Raw genomic sequence first — 24,168 nt, 5'->3', positions numbered from 1 at the left:
AAAACTCAAGCTTACCTAAAAGGCTGAGGCTTGCTTTATTCATCTATCAAAATATTAAGCCTGTACCTTAAAGCAGAATCCATAGTGAGTTGGTGCTCCGTGTTTTTTTTTGCCTGCTAGCGACACATAAATATCACTATTGCCAAAATCGCTGAAAAACTGCAAATGCCGTGGTTCCTTAAAAATAAATCAAATATGTGGAAATACATTTGTTGTATTAAAGTGGAAATATATTTTGCATTATTTCTCTTTGCATTTCTACTATAGTACATCATTTATACCTTCGGCAGAAATTAACCCAATGATAATTTCAGTACCATGTCATAAAAAAAAACAAAAACCTAAGTCACTATAACTGCATGTAATTTTATTTAAATTGACAGATGGCAAACTGGGCATGGTGGCTCACACTTGTAATTCCAGCATTCTGGAGGCTGAGACGGGAGGATCTTGGTTCACAGCCAGCTTTGGCTACATAGTGAGGGCCTTTGAGACTCAGTGAGACGTCGTTTCAAAATAAAGAATCAAAAATAGGGCTGGGGGAGTAGCTCGGAGGTAGAATGCCCCTGGGTTCCATCCCCAGTACCGCAAAATAAATAAATAAATTAATTAATTAATTGACAGGTGGCAATTGTTTTATAATTTAACTTATTCTATGTACATATACATGTATATATATTTATACATATATATGTGTGTATGTATGTGTATATATATATACGTGTGTGTGTGTGTGTGTGTGTGTGTGTATTCCTATTTTAAACTTCTTGCTGGGCATGATGGCACATGCCTATAATCCTAGTGTACAGAAGGCTGAGACAGAAGGATCACAAGTTTGAGGATGGTCTCAGCAAATAATGAGAATCTCATCAACCTATAGAAACCCTGTTTCAAAATCAAAATTAAAAAATAGGGCTGGAAGTGTAGCTCAGAAGTAGAATGCCCTGGGGTTCAATCTCCACTGCCACAGAAAACAAATAAATAAAAATAAACTTCTTGTTTTCTTTAATTATCTTATCAAGAGATCTGGGAGAGAAAGGATAGCAAACAATGGCTTTTGAAAATATCTTCCTAATCCAGGTTTCAAATGATGGTCACTCTGCAAGAGGAAGAAGGCTGGTTTGAGCTTCTGTAGCAGAGAAGAAAAAAGAGAAAGAGATGATGACTCATTCTTCATTCAGACACAACCAGGCCGCACATGTGTGCACTGAATAGAACACCACAAGAAACAACGAGATAGTCTGCATGACTATATTGCTTTACAAAAATAGGGAAGCCTGTACATATGGATTCAGGGAAATTGTCTGCAGTGGAATATGTCTGATTTTCAAGGCAAAGTAGAATCAGAACAGCTATTTCTTTTCTGGGAAATCCATGAGATTTAGAGCTGGTCATGGGAAATCATTGGGTCATATTATTCTGTGCTGGGTTAATAACTTGGAGAAGTGTTTAGTGTTAAGGTTGAATGTATTATCCAAACTGGCCAAATGCATTTGTTCTCTAAAACCTTGCCGCCCATAGTGTGGTCTCAGACCAGGAGAATTCACATCATCTGTCTAACAGCTTGTTAGAATTGCAAACTCTCAGGGCCTGCCCCACACATACTGAATCAATACCTGCATTTTAACAAGATCCCAGGTGATCCCCTATGCACTAAAAGTTAGCAGGAGTGAACACACACACACACACACACACACACACACACACACACTCACTCACTCACTCTCTCTCACACACGCACATCAACCATTCAGCAGTATGAGCAAATTTATCCAAACCCCCAAAATTTTGCTATCATTTATAGATAGGTTAACCCAACTCTGATGACTGGTATAGCAAGAATGTCTCTATGTTACTGTTTGTAAACTTTTTTTTTTTTTTTTGGGACTGGGGATTGAATCCAGGATCACTCTACCTTTGAGCTATACATCTAACTTTTTTATAAACAGTGTCTCTCTAGGTTGCTGAGAATCTCACTAAATTGTTGAGACTGGTCTTAAACTTGCTGAGAATCTCACTAAATTGTTGAGACTGGTCTTAAACTTTAAACTCCCTGTGTCAGCCTCTCAAGTACTGGAATTGTAGGTGTACTCTACTACACCCAGCTTAAGAATTTTTTTTTTTTTTTTTTTTTGTGGGTCTGGGAATGGAACCCAGGGGTATTCAACCTCCGAGAGCTACAGCCCCTGCCCTATTTTTATTCTTTATTTTTGAAACTAATGTATGACTATGGTTCTGAAATCTATTAGAAAATAAGGCCTAAAAGAAAATTTGTTTAAAAAAAGAAGATGGAGCTGTGTGTGGTAGCACACGCTTGCAATCCCAGCATTCAGGAGGCTGAGACCCAGAGGATGGTGGTTCAAGGACAGCCTCAGATACTTAGTGAGGCCCTCCAAAACTTAGTGAGACCCTGATTCAAAACAAAGAATAAAAAATAGGGCAGGGGATGTAGCTCAGAGGTCGAATGCCCCAGGGTTCCATACACAGGCCTGAAAAAAAAAAAAAGAAGAGAGAGAGAGAGAAGAGAGAGAGAGAGAGAGAGAGAGAGAGAGAGAGAGAGAGAGTGTAAAAATTGTTAAAAAAAAAAAAAGGAAAAAAGACCCATCCTAGGATCCTTGGAACAATGTGGGGAAAAGGGAAAAAAATTCTTCTTGTCATGGCTTTTAAAAAAAATAGCCTCTGATACAAACAGATTTGCTAATAATATGTCTGATTTAAATAAACAAATGTGAAAAAAATCTGTCCATTGGTACTGTAGATGGCACTACAGCTCAGTCATTCAAATGCCAGTAAAAGGAAGCTTAACAAGTCTTTTATCTCTTTAATATGTATGACTACAATGTACCAATAACATTAAAAAAAAAAAAAAAAAGCCGGGCATGGTGGCGCATGCTTGTAATCCCCACGCTTGGGAGGCTGAGACAGGGGGATCGCACAGGTTCGAAGCCAGCCTCAGCTACTTAGTGAGGCTCTAAGCAACTTAGTGAGACCCTCTTTCCAAATAAAATATAAAAACGGTCTAGGAGTACAGCCCAGAGGTAGAAAGCCTCTGGGTTCCACCCCCAATACCACTAAAAATAAAAAATAAAAATAAAAGAAACACTGGAAAACAGTAAGAAGCATGATGAGTATTTCTTCTTTTTCTTCTTTTTTTTTTGTGGGTTTTGGGATGGAACCTAGGGGCATTTGACCTCCTAGCTACAACCTCTGCCCTATTTTTTAACTTTATTTTTTTTTATTGGTGCATTATGATCATACATTTTTTTTTTTTTTTTTGGTGTTACTGGGGTTCCTGGAAGCCCTTTTACCTCCGGGCTACACTCCCAGACCTATTTTATATTTTTGAAACAGGGTCTCTTAAGCCAGCGCGGCTGGCTTCGAACCTGCGCAATCCTCCTGTCTCCGCCTCTCAAGCGCGGGGATTACAAGCGTGCGCCACCATGCCCGGCATGATCATACATCTTAATGGGATGATAGACTTATGGAGACACACATGCACACACCATCACCCAATTAGCCCTTACCTGATCCCGTCTCATTCCCTCCCCATCCCTCCTACCCATGCTTGGCTTAGTGATTGACTTTGATATGTTTGATTAAGTACATCATGTGCTTTAGAGAGTTTATTCTTTATTCTGAAACAGAGCCTCACTAAGTTCCGGAGGGCCTCACTAAGTAGCTGAGGCTGTCCTTGAACCACCATCCTCCTGTCTCAGCCTCTCAAATGTTGAAATTACAAGCGTGCGCCACCATGCCAGCGGAGTCTTTTTTCTTGATTGATTTTTTTTCTACTACTGAAGGCATATCAAGGCTTATAGCACTATAAGACTGCAAGTCTGGGCTGGCATAGACAGCAGTATTTACAGTTTTATATTCCTATATTAGGGAGGAATTTGAAACATAGGTACTTAAAGGTTTCTTTGTAGTGTTTAAAAACTCCTACGAAACCTTCGCATCTTTAACCAGTGAAATCAACCAAGATCTCATGTTAGGAAAAGATAGGATCACCTGATATCCTTACCAGGTAAAAATATCATAGTAAACATTAGATAATCCATGTATTTTGTATCAAAGTCACAATTTCTGAGGGTATATAATATCCTCAGTTTTTTTTCCTTTGAGGGGGAATGTAAAATCATATATACCGAAATATGAACTTGATAAAGTAATGTGATGTGCTAATGCATAAAGTATCAGGCTGGGTATAGTAGAAAGACTATGGCATGTTTTGTTGTATAATGGGCGGGATAGAAAAGAGGTAAAGGGTAAAGTAAAAATATGATGGGCAGTGGATTTGAACATGAGTCTTCTGAAGAAGTAAGAATAGAAGTAAAGAGACATCATCACATCTTTTAGCCAAGAATCAGTGGGATGAGAATGAGATAAACAAGATTTACTGGATTTAGCAAGTGTTTTTTTCTGATGTTAAAAGTAAAATGTTAACTTAGCATACATATGTTAAAAAAAAACACCTGCTATGTTATGTCATATATTGTGAACACAAGGAAGAGAGCAACCTCATTGAAATGGTTAAGACAAAGTCTAAATTCAAACTTTAATAACAGAAATGGAAAAGTATTCAACCCCAAACTGTCACGAATGAACAAACTTGAAAACCAGTTTCAATGTTCAAGAAGGAAGAATCAGAAAAAAGAGCTTCATACTATTAGAGCTAAAACTACTGTCTTCTACGAGAGTGACCTAGTGAACAACCTATGCCTGGTTATTATTTGTTATTTTCTAGTCCCTTATTTCCTTTATCTCTTTCTCTAGGAACATTTTGAACTGCTACCTCTTCTTTTATATCAATCAAACCCCCAAATCTGGCCATTTTCCCATTAAATCTTATAGCCAGTCACCATTCCTTTCTTCTCTGGCCATTTTTAATCCTAAAATCCCATCACCTCTACTTTGGCTTACTGAAACCATCATCTAATCAGCATCTGTGCCTCCCATCAAACCTCTCACTGCTTCCTTGCTGCCTCCCTTGTTCCCTCAAGTATTTCTCTCTGCCCTCTCTCTCTCTCTCTCTCTCTCTCTCTCTCTCTCTCTCTCTCTCTCTCTCTCTCTCTTCCCCTTTTTTTCTCTTTTGATATTTTAAGCTTCCTGTGGTCATATCATTCTTCTTAAGATACTATGTTGATTACTTCACTCCATTTATTAATTTTTTTCCAACGGCTTTCTCTGCTGGGTAGAATGGTGGCCCCCAAAAGGATATTCCTGTGTCCTAAGTCCTGAAAACTGTGAATAAAATATCATTTGGGAAGATATAGTTAGGGATCTTGAGATGAGATCATCCTAGATCATGGTGGGCTTTAAATACGAGATACACAAAGGGGAAGAGAAAGCCACATGAAGACAAAGAGACTGGAGCTAGTTAGCCACAAGCCAGGGTACAGCTGGAACCATGGCCCACCAAGACTGGGAGTTTAAAGGATTAAATAATAAGGATGGGGAAAATGGTCAAAAAATTACAAATGAACATTGCCAGTATAAAAGAAGAATACGAGTTTGCAGATTAGATGTGCATGCAGATAATCAAGCAAGATTTAGCAGATTTATTTCAACACACCCAGAAGTATCACAGGGAAATTGCTAAACACTAATTATAAGGATATTTGAAAAATAGCTACAGAGAAAAGACAGTTTATCCATAAAGAAGGAAGTGCTATAACTGACAATAACAAGTACAAGAAAACAAATGCTCAAAGACATTTTCACTTTAAAGATACCAGATAGTGGAGGGAAAACCTCAGCAAAGCTGAAATGGAAGGGTAGGAGATGAAGAAGGCTGAGGTTGATAATGAAGGAGCTACATTTGAATATGTGTATAAGTGTGAATGTAGCATGGTCAACTTGGACACTCATTGTTGAGGGGGGAGGGGATGGGGGGTGGGAGGGGTCACCAAGCACAGTCTGAATGTATGCCATTTTAAATATGATCCACATAAAAATAAAAAAATTAAAAAGAAACATACCAATCAATGCATTGCATAAAATAGCAATACTTATGAGTTATAGATTATATGACATATAGGACACTGAAAAGATACACCGAAATGTAGAATCGATAGTGCTGAACAGTGTGAAATATATACAAATATCTAAGAAACTATATGAGTGGGTATGGATATCTGTACAGGTACACCTACATAAAGATATGTGAAAGATTATATATAACTTGGCAAATAGATAACATATACATCCATCAATCCCTAATCATAATCTCATAACTTTCTCAAGGCATTTATCATATATATAAGGAGACAAATAATACCCACAAAAATAATAACCAATAAAGGACTCAGCTGAGTTGTACTAACTATTCCATTGATATCAATGGACAGTAGTTCAGAAGTGGGCAAGATCGGTCATATGACCTGCAACATAAAGAAAAGGTATAATCTTCCCTGGGACTCAAAATCTATAGCCTTAGGTAAGGAGAAAGGTATGAATTCAGGGTAAGAAAAAGTGAACAATATAAATGGTACTGAAGTCAGAGCAGCCAGATTTCATAAAAAATGCATAGAAACTAGTGTAAAATAAAACTAAACCATTTTAAGTGGATTATGATAAATGTTGGCATTTGAAATCTAAAAATATATCTTGATATCAAAATAATCAATTCAACAAAGTGAAGCCTACTTCATCTTACAGCTAATATATCATTCATAGCATATCATATATATTAATTTACCTTTGATGTCCCTTTAGTAGAAAAATATAAACCAGATCTTCTAAGAAGGAAGTAAACTTTTTTCCAGGACTTCTTTCCTTGTTCTTTTGCATGCAAGAAACCATGGATTTCAGGATATGTACTTGAACTTAGAAACATCTAGAAGAAAAATTATAATTTTCATAATATTATGGAAACAATGACATTATAGCCTTTTACCAATCAACTATAAACATGTAAAAGCAAAAAACCAAATAGTATCAACATCATGTATATATCATATATATAAATCACAATATATACACAAAAGAAAGATAAGTATTTTGAAAACCTAAGATGATTTTCAAATATAAATGTGTACATAAAATCTACATTCTAAGTGATCAGTACTTAGCCAAGCATCAAAATTATAAACTAACTGAATATCTACTTGAAAAGTAGAACATCGTCTAGTAGTTAAATCCTATACATTTTAGGCTTTTCTATACTTTTCCCTGAGATCACAGGTTTGTTTATCCATCAACTTCATTATGTTATTCCATACAAGACCACCACAATCCTGACTTCAACATTTAAGAAATGGAACCAAGTTCACTTCCCTGATGAGGATAATAAATATACTCTTTTCTTTATCTTCCATGGTTCTCAGTTATGGGTACAGCAGGCTATTTTTCCCCAAAAACTATAACATCTTCTATCTCACATGCTTTTTTGAAATGTGACTTTGGCCTTGGACCATGATGAAGCAGAATCTATTTCTTCACTCCTTTGAATCAGGGTAAACCTGTAACTACACTGACCAATACAATATGGTAAAAGTGACACTATACTCTTTCTAGATAGTGTGCTAGTCTGTTGGCTTCCACAGCTTGAACTTTGAAATCCAGCTACCATAAGAGGTATGATTACCCTGAAACCACCATGGGGGAGAAGCCCAATGAACCTGGGAAGGCTCTGGAGCATGAGACACCATGTAGAGAAAAGGAGGTCAGGAGTGTCAGGCCATATGTCACGACAAAGCCAGCTTAGACAGGGATCTTTCATCTCTAGCCACAGAATTAAAGTGTTTCAGAGATGGCTTCCATTAATTTCCTTCCTGAATTCTTGCACAGAAAAAATGAACTGAGATAGTAGGCATGTGTTGGTCAGGAAAAGGAAAATAAAAAGGAGTCGCTATATGTGAGTGGCTGTTTTCAGTGTTCTTAATAAGACAGGGGAAATGCATTAGTGTCTCATTAAAAGAAGAAAATAGAAATTTCTATAAATAAACAAATGGAAAAATTGAAAGCAAGAGAAATTATTAACTAAAACAATGTAATATATTTTAAAAGGCTATTCGGGGAAATGCTGATAGCAGATACTTACATTTTTTAAAGTAAATTACTAAATTTTTTTAATTTAATGAGCCATGGATATTAATTAATTGACATGCAAAACAGGCAAGTAAGTTTTTTAGTTTGAGTGCTTTCCAAGTTATTAAACCAAACCAATTAAATTTTAAAAAGAGAGTCACAGAGGTCACACTAGAAAAAGAAGAAACCTTTTAAAAAGTGGAAACATTGCCTCAGTGGAGAGAAAGAGGTCAGAGGCACATGCAGGACTATCTAATTCCAAAGTCTATGATTTTTTTCTTGTTTTTATAATTTAACATTAAAGCAATATAACTATGTTAGAGGAGAGTTTGGTAAAGGAGGCAGAAGGAAAGCTCCATTCCACAACCATGTCACAATTAGTGTCACAATTAGTTGGTGAAGTACTCAGAGGCCTGAAATCTGGGGCTCACAGGCAAACAGTGGGTGATGCCATTCATCCTAGCATTCTGAAGATGTGCTTCCTGAACACCAGTGGCATGGAAGATCTCTTGAGATTAATCATATTTCCAATACAATCTGAAGCAGGAAAGTTAAATATTCCATATTCAAAAGCCCACAAGACACAAATCTGATAGCTAAACCTACCTAATGCATTAAAGTCATACTGTACTAGAAATATTAAAAATTGTTTTTAAGAAAGAACAGTGGGTTTGGGAATGCCTAGAGCTTAGCTTAAATAGCAACTGCCAGGAAGACACTGTTTAACATTAATCTATAAAAAACAACTGCACAGTTACTGATACCAAATCTACTAATCTATCAGAAATAAAATCACAATCGCCTGTCCGGGCATGGTGGCACATGCCTGTGAATCCAAGACCTGGAAGGATGAGACCAAAGGATCACAAGTTTTAGGCCAGATTAAGGTAACTTAGACCCTGTTTAAAAATAATAAATAAAATAGGATTGGGGTATAGCTTATAGGTAAAATGCCCCTGGGATCAATTCCTAGTACCACACACACACACACACATACAAATTATCTATTTATTGTAATAACAATGTTTTAAAAAATGGCCATCTCAGATAACTGCCATTTTTAGAAGATATGAGCCCCAAAGACACAAAATTAAAAATATTTTTAAGCCGGGCGTGGTGGCGCACGCTTGTAATCCCAGCATTTGGGAGGCAGGAGGATTGCGGTTCACAGCCAGCCTCAGCTACTTAGTGGGGCCCTTTGCAACTCAGTGAGACCCTGTTCCAAAATAAAGGGAAAAAAAGGGGGGCTGTGGGTGTAGTTCGGAGGTAGAATGTCCCTGAGTTCCATCCTCAGTACCGCAAAATATATATATTTTAATAGATAATTGTTATTATGGAATCAGCCAGGCATTTCTTACAATTTTATGCAAGCATTTCCATCACAGATATTACAAACATTAGTGTATGAAATAGATATATGTTAATATTATTCCATTTATTCATTAAATATTTAGCACACATAGGATTGAAGGTGTATTTTAGGAAAGTTAATAGTATCTGCTGATGAAATGCCTGAAATTTACTGGAAGTTTGATTCTTCAAGAGACTAACATCATCTTTACACATATCACAGGGCAAAACTTTTCAAATTTCTTTTCTTTGTAGAAATTTTTTAAATCTTTAAAATCTTTTAACAACTATCCTAAACTGGTATTATATTTAGATATATAATGTCCTCTAAAGAGCTCATTTACTAACATTTGGAGCTGATGTAATTGAGTCAGGAGGGCTGTGATCCCAGCATTACAATGGATTTAATGATGGTGGCATGGGCGGGTAGGGTATGATTGGAGAGGTGGGTCCCTGGGGGTGCAGCCTTGAAGATTCTATATGGCTCCTCCTCCCCCGGCCACATTTCTCTTGTTTCCAGCCTTCGTGATGTGAGCACAGCTCAGGTGCTCTCCCTCTCTCTGTCTCCTACCTCCATACCTTGAGATTTGCAGTCCCCAGCCTCACATGGACTGAACCCCACACCATAAGAAAATTAATATTTTTTCTAAGTTATGTGGTCAGGTCTTTAGATTGTAGCTGTGAGAATTCTTACAATTGATCAAAACAATTGAGGAGAAGAATACTGTTGGCGGGCTATATTGATTTAAGGCATTCCTTTTCTAATATTTTTTCCTTTTTAGTTTTATATCCAGGAAAAATACGTCATTCAAGGTATAACATTTCAAAATGTGGGCATATCTAAATAAGAATCTCAAAGTTCCCCCCTATTATTACTTACATATTTTAGTAAAATATATTTTACCTGCAAAATCTGTGGGGGGGATATTTCACCATTGGTTTCAGTTGAAAATGACACCATATGCTCTGGAAAAAAGTACTGACAAAAAGACAGAGGTTAAATTATCCCCAAACCAACTAGAAAAGATTCAGTTATGATCAATACAGTATTCTAAAGCAAAAGGTCTCTAAACAAACATGTCTAAAATCCATACTACGTGATTTGGACACTTCCAGTCCTTAGACTCTACCTTCAGACATTTTAATCAGCACATGTAGAGTTGGGCCCAGAGGTAAACAAATGGCCTCAGAGGATGCTAGTGCAGAAAAGTTCCTGCCTGGAGTTACAAACAGGACCTTCAGTTGACAATAAACTCACTCCTAAGTCTCTTCCTTAAGTCTCTATCAGGTACTAAAAGATCATTGACTCATTTTATAAAGTTAAGGCTCACAAAAATAAAGGCTATAGCCAAGAACATAGAGAAGCAAAGACACAGTTTGGAAGACTATAATTCCAGTCCTTTCTATCTACTGTTTTTTTCCCCAAAATATGTTCAATCATAAAATTCACAAAGGGAAGTGGTTTAAAATAGGAATCACTAGTCTCTTGTGTTTCTGATTCAGTAGGTCTGAATAGGCTATAGATTCTGTTTTTCCTAAGTACTGGGAATCCCCTAGGTAAAATTTATGATCAAACAAGTTTGGGAAAATATATTCTACTATATTTCCTCTAGGACAGGGTTTTTTAACTAAGGATTTTCAAGTAACATTTTGTCTAATAATTCTGTGTTGTGGAGTTCTCTGTGCATTATAGGTTATTTCATATTATTAAGCCTTCCCCCTTTAGTAGGCCTCCTGCTTACTCCCATTCTTCCCTCTGCTTCGACAACCAAAATGTAGCCTAATATTGTCAAATTGCCACCCCTAGTTGAGAACCGTTGCTCCATGTCTACAAAGTAAATTCCCAGCCTTGTTTAAATAAAAAATAAAGCCCAAAGTGAACACTAAACTACATTTCTTTAAATATGACTTTTAAATGCTTGCCTTCAGTAAAGATTTGCAACAAGAAAACACTTTCCCTTTGAATCTAATTCTATTTAATTTTTATTAGAACTCTTATTTTCTTTGTCAAAGATCATCCCATTATGTTTCTATTAATAGTTTAAAATAAAAAAGAATGTAAGAGGTCTTTCAGGGTTTGAAAATATTCTATTATGGTGTGTATCATATATTTTTCATAAAGGATCATTTCAATCCAATTATCCAAAACTTAGTGTAAAAATATGCTACCGCCGCGGAGACAAAAACAATTTAAAATAATGAGCCTAGAGGCTACTCTGACTTCTCTAGATTCCTAGTATTCATTAGACTGTGACATACATTTATTTTCATTTAAAGAGAACTATAATGAAAGTACTATTTACTGGATAATATACTAGTCTTTATCTCACTTCTACTTAGATCAGAAATTATTGCACTGAAAACAAAATAATCTGGATCCCCAAGATTCATGTCAATTTTAATCTACTTTTATTTTTGAAAGTCTCTCACTTAAATTTTCCAAATTCCATGAAAAGTGTGAAACTATTAAAATTCTGAAATATAATTGAGGACCTATAAAAATTAATTTACAAATCACTTGTATAATTGTTTTGTCTCACTTTCCTAAAAGACATAAGGACAGAAACAATTATTCCTTAAGCCTAGGTTTTTCTGTACTGATAAATTTAATAACCAAATTAATTTCAATTGAGATTTTGACAATAAGACTAAAAAAAATGTTTTGCCTGAGTATCTGAGCTTCTTTATATCACATTGAATAATTACTGTTAGAGTAATAAATCTGAGTATAAATTTAAAGGATCAGAATCTTAAACTAAAATTTACCAAATAGAAATGTATTTTATGCATAGTGACCATCTTCTTCACATAGAATTTAACTGATTGGCTTAATTTCCAACACTATTAATGGAGATTTTGCTTACCATTGGGTTTTTAAAGAATTCATATTTGGCATAATTTTTTCTAAAGTATAGCTTATTGTCTTCTTCCATTCCCCAGTTAGACAACACTTGGATCACCAGCTCATGGTCTTCTATTAATCTTTCTGTGAAGAATGTTTTAGTGAGTATATTGACAGATAAATGGAAATACACACACATACACATACATACACAAATATATGTACAAAAGATTATTTATATAACTTCACTAAACATAGCAAATTTCAACTCAGTTCTTAAATATCCAGACTGACAAATTTTCTTGCCAATTTTGAATTAGTAACATCAATCTTTGTACCAAAGGAGTCTTATGAAAAGAAAATTACATAAAATATCAAAATGTACTTTTTGCTAATTCTCAATCTCCTTTTATTGCTATGTTAATTACAATATAAGTTTGATAACAAATCTGCATTAAGATATGAGAACTATTCTTTCTCCAACTCATGATGGTGCCAAAATTAAAATATTTGTTTCAAGGTTGAACAATTCACCTCATTAGGAGATAAAGAATTTTGACAGGTTTAATACACATTTAAGGGACATAATCTGGGTAGTTGAGAAAATTTAAATAGATGCTTTAAAAGGAAAATTTTAATGAAAGTAGATACAGTTTTTAAGAACCTCAATTCCTTATGGCACTTTTTACTTTCAAAACTGATATTAAGGAAAATATATTTTATATTAACAATGAAGATAATTAGATAAGGTGGGAAGGCACTTGGTAGAAAAAATATTAAATGAACCAAGCAGCAGCAGTGCTAAAGAGGTAAAACATGAAATATAAAATTCCCATTTTAATAAGAAATGATGTTCATAATAGCATTATTCATAATAGTCCCAAACTTGAAGTTACCTGAAATCTACTGACATGAGAATGAATAAATTGTATGAAAGTGTACACTGCCACAATCCAAGCAATATGGACAAAATTTATAAGCATATTAAATGAAAGAAGTCAGAATCAAATAGTACATGTTGACCAATTTCAATTTACATAAAGTTCAAAACAAGAAGAATTAACACATGGTGCTAGAAATCAAGATGATGGAGAAACTAGGCAGATGAGACTTGCAAGGACACACCAGGGCCAAGTCAAAGCCGTGTTTCCTGAGCTGGCTGTTGGTATCTGTGTCCACACAGCACCTGAGAAGGGACTATGCTGACCACATGCAGCTTGCTCACTTTTACTGACATATGTCAAACTTCAGTAAAAGGTTTAAGAAAAAAATGACTAAAAAACTATTAATGCGAAAGAGAAAATCCAGAACAGCCAATGACAGAATATGAAATTCTTTCCTTCTTTAGTGTTTCTAGGACCTTTTGAAAAGTGTCTGTGTCTCAGAAATTCAACACTCAGTAGTGATCTGTGACCTCCTGCACCCAAACCCTTGAAAGTAATGTCATACTTAAATAGAAGTGTATTCATCTGAAAGGAAGTTCCTGAAAGTGCTCAATGAATATGGATGAGTCTGAGCAAAGTGTGCATCAACACTCGTGGTGTCTGTTCCTAACTCTGATTGCTCCTTTTCTGTCTCATTGACTGGATCCTTCACTTTTTCTCTTTCCTACCAATCAGTCCTTGGCTCAACACTACTCTTACTCTCTCTCTCTCTCTCTCTCTCTCTCTCTCTCTCTCTCTCTCTCTCTCTCTCCTCCTCTCCCTCTCCCTCTCCCTCTCCCTCTCCCTCTCCCTCTCCCTCTCCCTCTTCTTCTCCCTCTCCCTCTCTATCTCTCTCTCTCCTGTCTATCCCCTTTTCTATCTCAACTGTCAGGTTCCTTAAACTGGTATTTCTGCCTACAATTGCTTCCTTAAGTGTTCCAGTCCTACCTAACTCTGCTTCCTCAAACATAGTTTATCTACAACCAAAGTCAGTATGTTAGTTCTTCAAAATACTACACAAATTACCATATGATATAACAATTTCAGTTCTGGGCATATACCCAAAAAAATTAATGCAGAGATTTAAAAGGATATTTGTACACAGATGATTACAGTAGTATAATTCATTATAGCCACAAGGTAGAAACAAGGCAATGTTCATCAAGGGATGAAAATATACACATAATGGAATAGTCAGCTTTAAAAAGGGTAAAGTTCTTACACGAATAGACAGCTTTAAAAGGGGTAAAGTTCTGACACTTGCTAAAATGTGTTTGAACCTTGCAGATATGCTAAGAGAAAGGGAGACAGACACCAAAGGACAAATATTATATTATCCCACTTATATAACATACTTAGAGTGGTCAAATTTGTGGAGACAGAGAAGTGAGGTTGCCAGGGCTGGAGTGAGGGGGAATAAAGAGTCATTGTTTCATTATGGGAAGCTAAATGTTCTAGAGATAAATAGTGCCAATGGATGCACAGCAACATAAATGCATGTAAGGTCACCGAATGGTACACTTTAAAATGATTAAAATTGTCAGTTTTATGTTATAAACATCCACCATAATTTTTAATACCTTAAACAAAATCATCTTTCTTTTTATATACCAAATTACTTTTTCTTCTTAAATGCTCTTGTATGTTACTGTTAGTGTTGCTTTTTACAACATTCTCTCCAAGAAATACAGAATTAAAACTTATCTTTGCATTTTTCTCTACCTCTATTCCAATATCCTTACCTCCTGGTGTTCTTCCTCCAAGAATCTCTCACAACCAGAAACTCCTCTTCATACACCTCCATTCCCACTGCCACTACTCCATCATTTCCTATACAGTCCCTTCCTCAACTGATAAACTTTTAATTTCTTATTCTTTCAATCCAATCTGGTCACTGAAATAATAGCAAACCCCCTAAAACATCTGTCACTGTGAATTATGTTTGGTAAGTTTGTCTACTTCTTATGAGATAAGCCAATATAGATTGGCAGCTACAACTCATTCAACCAGCCAGCCAACAAATATTCACTGAAGGGTTACAAATGTCAGACTCCTTTGGGGCTGAGTATTTGGTAGTGTACAAGACAGGAAGAAATAACTATCTTCATAGAGTTTTAATTTTAATGGAAAGAAACACAATAAACAAAACATAAATCGTAAAGGGTGTTAATAAGTTCTATGCAGAAAAATAAGCCAGGGGGAAAGGCAATAAGGAGAAAGGAATTCACTTCCCATAGTTTGCCAGGGGAGAGCTTTGTGAGAAGGCCACATCCAAACAAACACTCAAAGGAGAAGAAAGAATGGGCCAAAAAGATATTTGAACTAGAGTAAGATCGAAGTCACTGAGGTGAGAGCCAGGCTGGTGTGGTTGAAGCACAACAAGGAGGTTAACTTGACTAAAGGTGCAGGAGCAAAGAGGAGAGAGTACAAGGGGAAGGGGTCAGAGGAGAAAGGGTGATGGGACGGGCAGTTTCCCTTGAGTTACATGAGAAATTACATTGAGCAGAGAATAACATGAACTAACTTGTTTCATTCAATCAAACTCACTACTGAGTAGAGAACGGAATCTAAAGGTTTTAAGGGTTGATCGCACAAAGACTATCCCAATGAGCTAAGAGAGACGATGTGGCTTAGATTCACAAAATAACAGTGAATTTGGTTTAAAAGAATAGGCAGAATCCAGATCTATTTTGAACATAGAGCCAACAAGATTTTCTAACTAATTACATATAAGTAAAAGGGGGGGAGGAGGAGATACCAGATTTCTTGGCTTAGTCCCTTGGAATGGTTGTGTCCCAGCTGATGAACTAGAAAGACTGTAAGAGAAGCAGGCTACAGAGACCCAGTGGTCCCCAAGATGCCAGATGGGAAACTGCATCCTTAACAATCTTTCAGCAAACCTAGGTGGCATTTTAAAGCTTATAAAATGCAGATACACATTAATGAATATTCCATATGCTGAGCACTGTACCTATATTCTTTGCAAATACAGTGGAGGAAAATGCCAAAGTTTCCATCAAGATGCTTGCTTGTTTGCTTTGCCAAATTTTTTTTTTATACCCATTACCCTTCTCCACAATGAAGAAAACAGCCTATGTTCTGTCCTATACAGAGGGGGAAAATGAGAAGAAGATAGTTTCTTGGTTTCTGAGATTCAAAGTGAACTTTATCAATCTTTGGCAATTATAATTTCTTAGGGAGAAGCACAGCTAGCCCAATCCTCCCTTGCACTGTATAGGGATTCACCCTATACATTAAAGAGGTAAACACAAAATGGGCTGAAAAAAATCTAGCTCCTTTCTTGGAAAAGGAGCTAGAATTAGGGGGTTAATGGTGGAAAGGGCCAAGTAGAAACTGAGAGGGAGACAGACAGTCACTAGGTGATACAAGTCCCAAGTAATCCTGTATCCTGTTTCCTTCCAGCACTAGAACCCTTTCTGGGTGGTAAGATTCCAGATAAATTTAAATGCATTTTGTGGCTTGAACTATAGCCTTAAAAAAATCATATCCTCATTGGCCTAGAGATGTTGCTCAATTGTAGAGCGCTTGCCTAGTATGTGTGAAGCCCTGAGTTGAATCCCTAGTACTGCAAAAAATAAAAGTGAACCTGTCATTAAGAAGCCCTACATATAGCACAGTGAGGATCAGCAGCTGAGCACAATATCAAGTCCACGGCACCCAGGCCTGGGAGAAGAACAGTGAACATCAAGTTCCCCAGAGGAGCACAGGGGGAAAGAGGATCATGAGCCTGAGGGGCTTTATGCTTCAGGGGATAAGCTTGAAAAAAAGCAAAAGTTTCCAAAACATAAAGAGAACAATTGGATAAGAATTACATAAATACCTAGCTTGGAACTTCCATGACCCACCAGGATGCTGGGAATATGAAGGGAGGTCTCAACCTTCAACTCAGAATACTTTAAAGCTGTATCCAACTCACCAGTAGAACCTGAATTATTTTTAAAATTTTATTATTTTATTTTGTGGTAATGGGTATGGAACCCAGTTTTTTAAAAATGACTAAGCCACAACCAAACCCATTTTATCTTTTATTTTGAAACAAAATAAAAAGTGAAATTACCATATACTGTCCTCGAGTCTGTGGTCCTTCTGTCCCAGCCTCCTAAGTATTAACAGCACAAGCATGCACCATGGCACCTGGCTGAACCTGAATTATTCACCCCAACAAGACTAGAAAAAAATCCAGACAGCAAACAATAGAAGATTAAACTATCTGCTATTATAAAGGCAAGAGACCCAGAGTCAGAAATGAATTCCAGCTACAGAAATAATGGTTGCATCTCTGCTTATCTCATTCTGAGAGCTATTTCATTATTGTTTTTAATTTTTATAATTACTTATAGTAGGATGAGTAATAGCCCTAAAGATATCAGGTCCTAATTTCTAGAACTTAAAAGTATTACCTTATATGACAAAGCCTTTGTGGATATTATTAAGTTAATGATAGTGAGTTGGAGGGAATATCCTGGGTTAACCGGGCAGGTCCTAAGCATCCTTTTAAGAGGCAGAGAAAAGGAGATTGGACAGACAGAAGAAGAAAATGCTACGTAATCACAGAGGCAGAGATTTGAGTGGAGACCACAAGTCAAGGAACACAAGCATCCTCCTGAAGCTGGAAAGTAGGAATTGATTCCCCTTAAAGCCTTGGAAAAGAACGTGACCCTCAAGAGTCGTGAAAGCATGCACTTCTGTTAGTTAAGCCACTAAGGTTGTGCCGATTTGTTACAGCAGCCTTAGGAAATTAATACAATAATCTAATGAACAAGTTGTATTTCCACAGCCAAGATGACCAGGCTGAAGGGCTGCCAACATTTGTATCGCTCATTCTCCCCTGCAAGGTGCTGCCTGGGCCACAAAAGCCCTCCCAGGAATACTCTTGGCTGCCATGCTGGGTCCATTTACATCCTTCTCCCTTTTTCTGTATCAGTTAAAACCACTCCCTCATTTTCCTTCAGTGTTCATGTTTCCATTGCTTCAATTTCTTTTATTTCAAAATGTATTCAATAAATATTCACTAATTAATCGGACACAAACACATTTGGAATGCAAGGCAAAAGATGGTAATAGGCATGATTTCAAATTACATCCATATCCTTACCTTTCATGAAAGTTGTCAAATTATTTAAATCAGGACTACATTAAAGAGGTAAACACAAAAAGGGCTGAAAAAATCATACTGCACACAGAGCTATGACAAATGTGTGGCTAAAAAAAAAGTGGAATTTGTGTGGTAACCAAGAGAAGAATCCTGTCAGGCATTCTGTTGACTACATAGAAATAAATGCCAGAATATCAATCTAGAAAGAAAAAAAATAAAGAATAAAATTTTTCAGAAAATTTTATAGAACTATAAACTGAATGTTTATGTGATGTGATTACTGGCATCATGAAATATTTTCATTCCTTCAAAGATATGTCTAGTACTATCGTACTGAAAATTCAGAAAATTTGTAGAGAAAGCAAATAAAAGTATAGAGGGCTGACTGCAGTTATAAAGTTTTATTTTGTATTTCAGCTTGGTATTAGAGATAAAGATAAAGATTTGAAGTTATAGTAAATATTCTTCTCAAGTGTATACGTTATCATCTCAATTGGGACACATTGCCACATACAATAACCCAAATGACCCTGAGAGGCATACCTGCTTATCAGTTAATCACCTCCTGCAGAAAATTAGTACTTGTTTTTTTAATGCAGAGTGTTATCTAAAATACAGACCTCAAAAGCAGAAAGTTCAGCAGAATACAAGATGCCTGGGTGGGCTACTATAAGAGGGGAAAAAAATGCCCAAAGGGGAGGTGAAAAGTTGCTGGAGACCAACTGTATTCTGCCAAGGTTAAGTCATAAGACGTCACTACCAAGACCCAAGGGAAGCATAGCACAGCGTTGATGCAACGGCCTCCCATACACTCCATGGAATTCCTCCTGTAGCAATATTCGAATAACAAGCAAAATTTAACCAACTAAGTAATCCTAGGAACTAATTTATAACACATGGGTTTTTGTTTAGTTTGGTTTAGGTGTGAGATGTTTTGTTTTGTTCTGTTTTTTATTCTGGAGATTGAACCCAGGGACATTCTACCTTTGAGCAATACCCCCAGCTCTATTTTTTATTTTGAAAGAGGGTCTCACTAAGTTGCCCAGGGTCTCTCTAAGTAAGAAGGCTGGCCTCAAACCTGTGATCCTTCTGTCTCAATCTCCCAAGTATTGGGTTACCAGGTGTGTACCACCATGCCTGGCCATTTTTTTTAAATACCCAAAAGAAATATATTAATTCTATAACTAGGAACTCTTTGCTGCAATGTTGAAAAGCCGAATGAAATCAGACACTTTTGAGTTACCATTTGCGACCCCAAACTGCTTTCACAAAAATTCATCATTATTATTTTAAAGAGTTGATTTTTAAAAACTTCATAAAATCTAACGTTCTGTTTTAAATATAATTATTAAATTTTACAATTATATTTTTATCATTTTATTCCTAACTTTCATAATTCCTACCCCTGGTTAATTTTATTTTTAAAAGTCTTCTTGAAGTTATTCTCCAGACATTGAAAAGTGAACTATGATTGTCAAATACCACTTAAGTGTAGAAAGAAAAATATGAAGAAAGACTTCTTAAATTACTCCAAAAGAACAACCAAGAAGGCAGAAAATGGAAGAGAAACTTCAAAATTGTTTAAAAAGCTTCTTAAAAACAAAACTGCATACTGTTAAATGTTTTAGTTTTGCTTCTAATATATCAATGACGCCTTATGGTAAATGAAAAATAGTATCAAATAATAATAACTCTAGGCAATTCAATTTTATTAATTTTCAGGGTTTGTTCTTTCAAAAGAAAAAGAAGAAAGAAAAAGAAGAAAGAAGTTTCTTCTGAAACTGTTGATTTAACTTCCAAGTCTTTTAAAAAACCTCAATCCTCCAAGAATGGAAAGTGCTCACCTGTGACCTTCTGCCTGGATTTCTTCGCTGAATCTACTGAAAGTACAGCGTGGCGCTCAAATAGAAACCTGAGTCCCTGCTCTTCTCATCACTTGATAAGAGAAGAAACAAAAGTGGCTTTTACCTCTAATTCACCCAGAAAACAATTCTTTGTACACCTTTGTTGCAGGAAACTCCAGGAGACAAATGGTCCTTGTACTTCTCTGTGCTAGGTAGAAACTACATACATTTTGTCAATCTTATTTTCAGATAAAAATGAACAGCCTCTAACCAAGCAAAACAAAAACTGGAGAAGCAAGGAATAAAATGGGGCTCAATTTCTAAAAGGTTTCTTAACCTAAGAATACTACTTAATACTTCCAGGATCCACCAGAAAATTGCCACTGCCAGATTCAACTTCCCAAGTACAATAATAGGACAATCTTGACACTTCAGCTTGACTAAAAAGGCCTTACAGTTCATTCTTTAGCAAATTGAAATACTCTGCGTTAACTCGACTGAACGATTTCAACTTACATTCACAGAAAGCCTATTTTCTACAAAACGCCTGCATATATGTTATCTCAAGCTAACCAGGTTACAGAAATTCCAAGTTACCCAGTGCACTCTTTAAGGACTCAGTAAAGGCCCATCTGGATAAGGTATGGGATTTCTTTTGTCTCCTTTCCAAGCCTCTTCCTTTTCTGTACTATATAATCTACCCTTTGAATTATTTGATAAGAGTATCTTATGATTTAGATATTTATTTGTCTTTCACCCTGGGTGTCAAAGATATAGATAGATAGATAGATAGATAGATAGATAGATAGATAGATATAGATATAGAGATACACACATACACACCAGTCCCTGCTCTCATGGAATTCTTATCTAATTAGAATAATATGATCACTATTAAGATAGTGGTAGAAAATTTTAGCAGCAAATAAGATGGGTATTTGGGCTTCAGGAAGAAACTTGAGCTAAATCTTTGAGATTATCTTTATTGAAAATTGTGTTTGTTTCTTTTTGCTTGATTTCTAAAAGAATATATTTTATTATTAGAGAAAATGTTAGAAGTGCAGGCAACTAAGAATCATAATCCATCTTTAAATATATCAGGCAGGGATAACCACATAACCTTTCAGTATACCCCCTTCTTGTCTTTTTCTCTGGATCTGCAGGCGGGTATGTATGTATCTCTTTTATAAAATTTCAGAAACATTATATATGTATACATACTACCTTTATTCAATGACCATTATGATTCTACATTTGGCGACATCAGTATTTAAAAAGGATAAACTTCAAAAACATGACCAAAAGCTCTAAGACCAAAAGTGTTACATCTTATAGGTGCACCATAATGTATAAAATGCCATATGACACCATTAGACTTTACTTTCCTGGTTACATGATATTGTAAACAATGTGCTTCAGCAACAGTCTCCTATCTAATTCTTGTCCAAGCTGTTTGTTTCCCACACCCATCTATAGTGGAGCATCCCATCCGAGGACAGAAATTGTTGCTAACTTTCCTTTTTTCATTTTCAGAGATGTATGAGAATAGGTGGTGCCAGCAACCTCATCTCAAGAACCAGCTTCAGAAGACAGCAGTGCGCGCAGCTGGGAATAGGGGTAGGAACGAGGCAGATGTGCCTCCCTCCCTGCCTACTCTCAGATGGGAAGGGTGACGCACTGCAGGACGCTGAGCATAAGATGCCCCCACCTGCTCTTCTCTCTTAACCTTCCCCAGACAGTGGCACTAATTTAGCTATCAGTCGCCCTGGACAGCCGAGAGGATCATCTTTAGTTTGTTTTTATAGGTATGTTTAAGAAAGGGCCAGGTGTTATGCTTTTCAGCCACTTTTAATTACAGTGGTGAAGCTTTGAAAGATACACAGCAGTTAGCCAGATAAAGAAGAAGAGGACAGGGACTCCTGAGAACTTCAGCCTCAGGAGCCTGGACAATGGGCGGAACCTGTGGTGCCTGCAGCGGCCTGTAGGCGGCTCCCTAAAGTGGAAACTGTGAGGGTGGGGGTGGACACCAGCTGCAGCTGGGCAGGGTAGGAGGCCACAGGTGCCATAACCCCACAAAGGACCTTGGTGGGAATGCAGTGAAAACCAGGTATGGTTGCTTGCTTTCTCTCTTTTCTTTCTTTCCTCCTGTCTCTGCCTCCCAAATGCTAGGATTACAAGTGTGCGCCAACATGCCCAGCATTCTTTCAGTGGATAACCTTGGTATGGCTAGAGGCAAGAGGACCAGTTGATCTGGTCCCATTGTCCATTCCAACATAATGCCTAAGGAGAGAGTAGTGGAATTTGAACTCCGGCAGCGGAGGCTATGAGAATATGTCTAAGGAAAAATGGGCTGAATCAGGAGGCAGACTTAGCTGCAGTTACTTCCCACTGTTTCTGTTTAAATACTTCCTTTTTTGGGGCTGTGTTCTCCACCAGGGCATTAGGTCCCTGCAAATCTCAGGAGGTGAGGCCACCTGATTTTCTGCATAGAAGAAACAGGGCCGCATGTCCCAAAGGCTTTGTTAACTTTTTTTTGCAGGTGAGGAAGGAGATCCCATTATGAATGTTGATGGACTGTAAACAGTACAGAAAGTACAACTCCAAATCCACTCCAGACAACAGAAACAGCATTGCCTGTTTTTCTAAAAATAAATAAATATATAAAACAGTGTAGGGGCAGCTTCAAACTGAACAGCTCCCCTCCCTGGGCTGTGCAGTGCTCCTGTTAAAGAGAGCCCGTGGATACGGCTTCACACATAAAAATGCTTTCATTAAAAGCCTCCAGTCATTCATTTTGCTTATTAAAGCCACTCCACAATGATATCCACAATGGAAATCTCAGCCGTCCCTAGCAACGACACTAAAATACAATTAATTCCTCTTCCAACGAGTCTGTAGGTATGCGCTTGAGGTACTGTGTTAATTGCTGCTGCTTCCTTACCAGGGCTTCAATTAGAAATCAAAATGGGAGCAAGACAAACATGGATTCCATTAAGTTCCAGAGGACTTGAAGCTGGCATCCACTCCCCCACCAACTTTCTCTTCACTGGCTGTAAAAGCAAAGGCTTCCATCTGGGGAACGACAGTGACACCCAGTGGCCATTGAGCAAACACACCAGCTACAAAACCTGGTTTATCCATTCATGAGAGAGAATTGTCGCTGATATTGTGGCATATTTATTTCAATGTCTGTGTGTACAAACAGAGCGTGGTGGTTCATGCCTGTAATCCCAGTACTTGGAAGTCTGAGACAGGAGGATCACAGGTTCAAGACTAGCCTCAGCAACTTGGCTGGCTGAGACCCTGCTTCAAAACAACAACAAAAAAAAGGGCAGGATGTATAGCTTGGACTTAGAATGCATTTGGTTCAAGTCCTGGAACCACAAAAACAAACAAAAATACAAAATCTGCATGTTCATTTACAGCCGCATCATAATCCAAAATCAGGCATTTCAGAGATTTATTACAAAATTAAGATATTTCGCTGATTTCAATGATTTATTATTCTGCCTATTAAAATCTCAGCAGTGGGCTGGGGGTGAATTCAGTGGTAGAGCATGAGCTAAGTATATATAAGGCTGTGGGTTCTAATCGCCAGCATTATAAAATTCTCAGCTATATGTATTAATATATATGAAGCCGGGCATGGTAGAGCATGCTTGGAATCCCAGTACTTGGGAGGCTGAGACTAGAGGATCCGGGTTCACTGCCAACCATAGCTACTTAGTGAGATCCTCTGCAACTTCATGAGACCCTGTTTCAAAATAATGAGTAAAATATTAGGCTAGGGATGTAAACTCGGAGGTATAATGTCCCTGGGTTCAATCCCCGGTACCAAAAAATAAATAATATATAAATAAACATGGGCAGAAGATATGATACTTTGCTACTCTATTCAAAATTCCAATATACTATGGCCATTCATGTTTCATACAAATTCAAGAATAGATAATTTTCAGCATGATCTATCCTGTTGCTCATATAAATATATGGCTTTGCTATAAAGTGAACCAGGTTGTCTCAGCTTGACCCTAGTAACTTTTTTACTACTTGGTAAGAAAAGTT

The 24,168-nt window shown here is 36.9% G+C and overlaps 1 protein-coding gene across 2 annotated transcripts in view; it reads right to left on the bottom strand.

Moving 5' to 3' along the window:
* GRB14 (growth factor receptor bound protein 14) overlaps positions 1–24,168 on the bottom strand; it is a gene marked incomplete at both ends in the record, with an annotated part of 131,410 nt that overhangs the window by 18,612 nt on the left and 88,630 nt on the right. For both annotated transcript variants that reach the window (XM_080688989.1, XM_080688990.1), the window contains 4 exons: positions 67–177; positions 6,698–6,835; positions 10,283–10,357; positions 12,243–12,364. In XM_080688989.1, coding sequence (XP_080545115.1) covers positions 67–177; positions 6,698–6,835; positions 10,283–10,357; positions 12,243–12,364 — 446 coding nt within the window. The remainder of the gene's footprint in view (positions 1–66; positions 178–6,697; positions 6,836–10,282; positions 10,358–12,242; positions 12,365–24,168) is intronic.

The sequence above is a fragment of the Muscardinus avellanarius genome (genome assembly GCF_963383645.1).
Source record: "Muscardinus avellanarius genome assembly, chromosome: 2".
Lineage (NCBI taxonomy): Eukaryota > Metazoa > Chordata > Mammalia > Rodentia > Gliridae > Muscardinus > Muscardinus avellanarius.
This window is presented reverse-complemented; position numbering and strand designations above follow the sequence as displayed.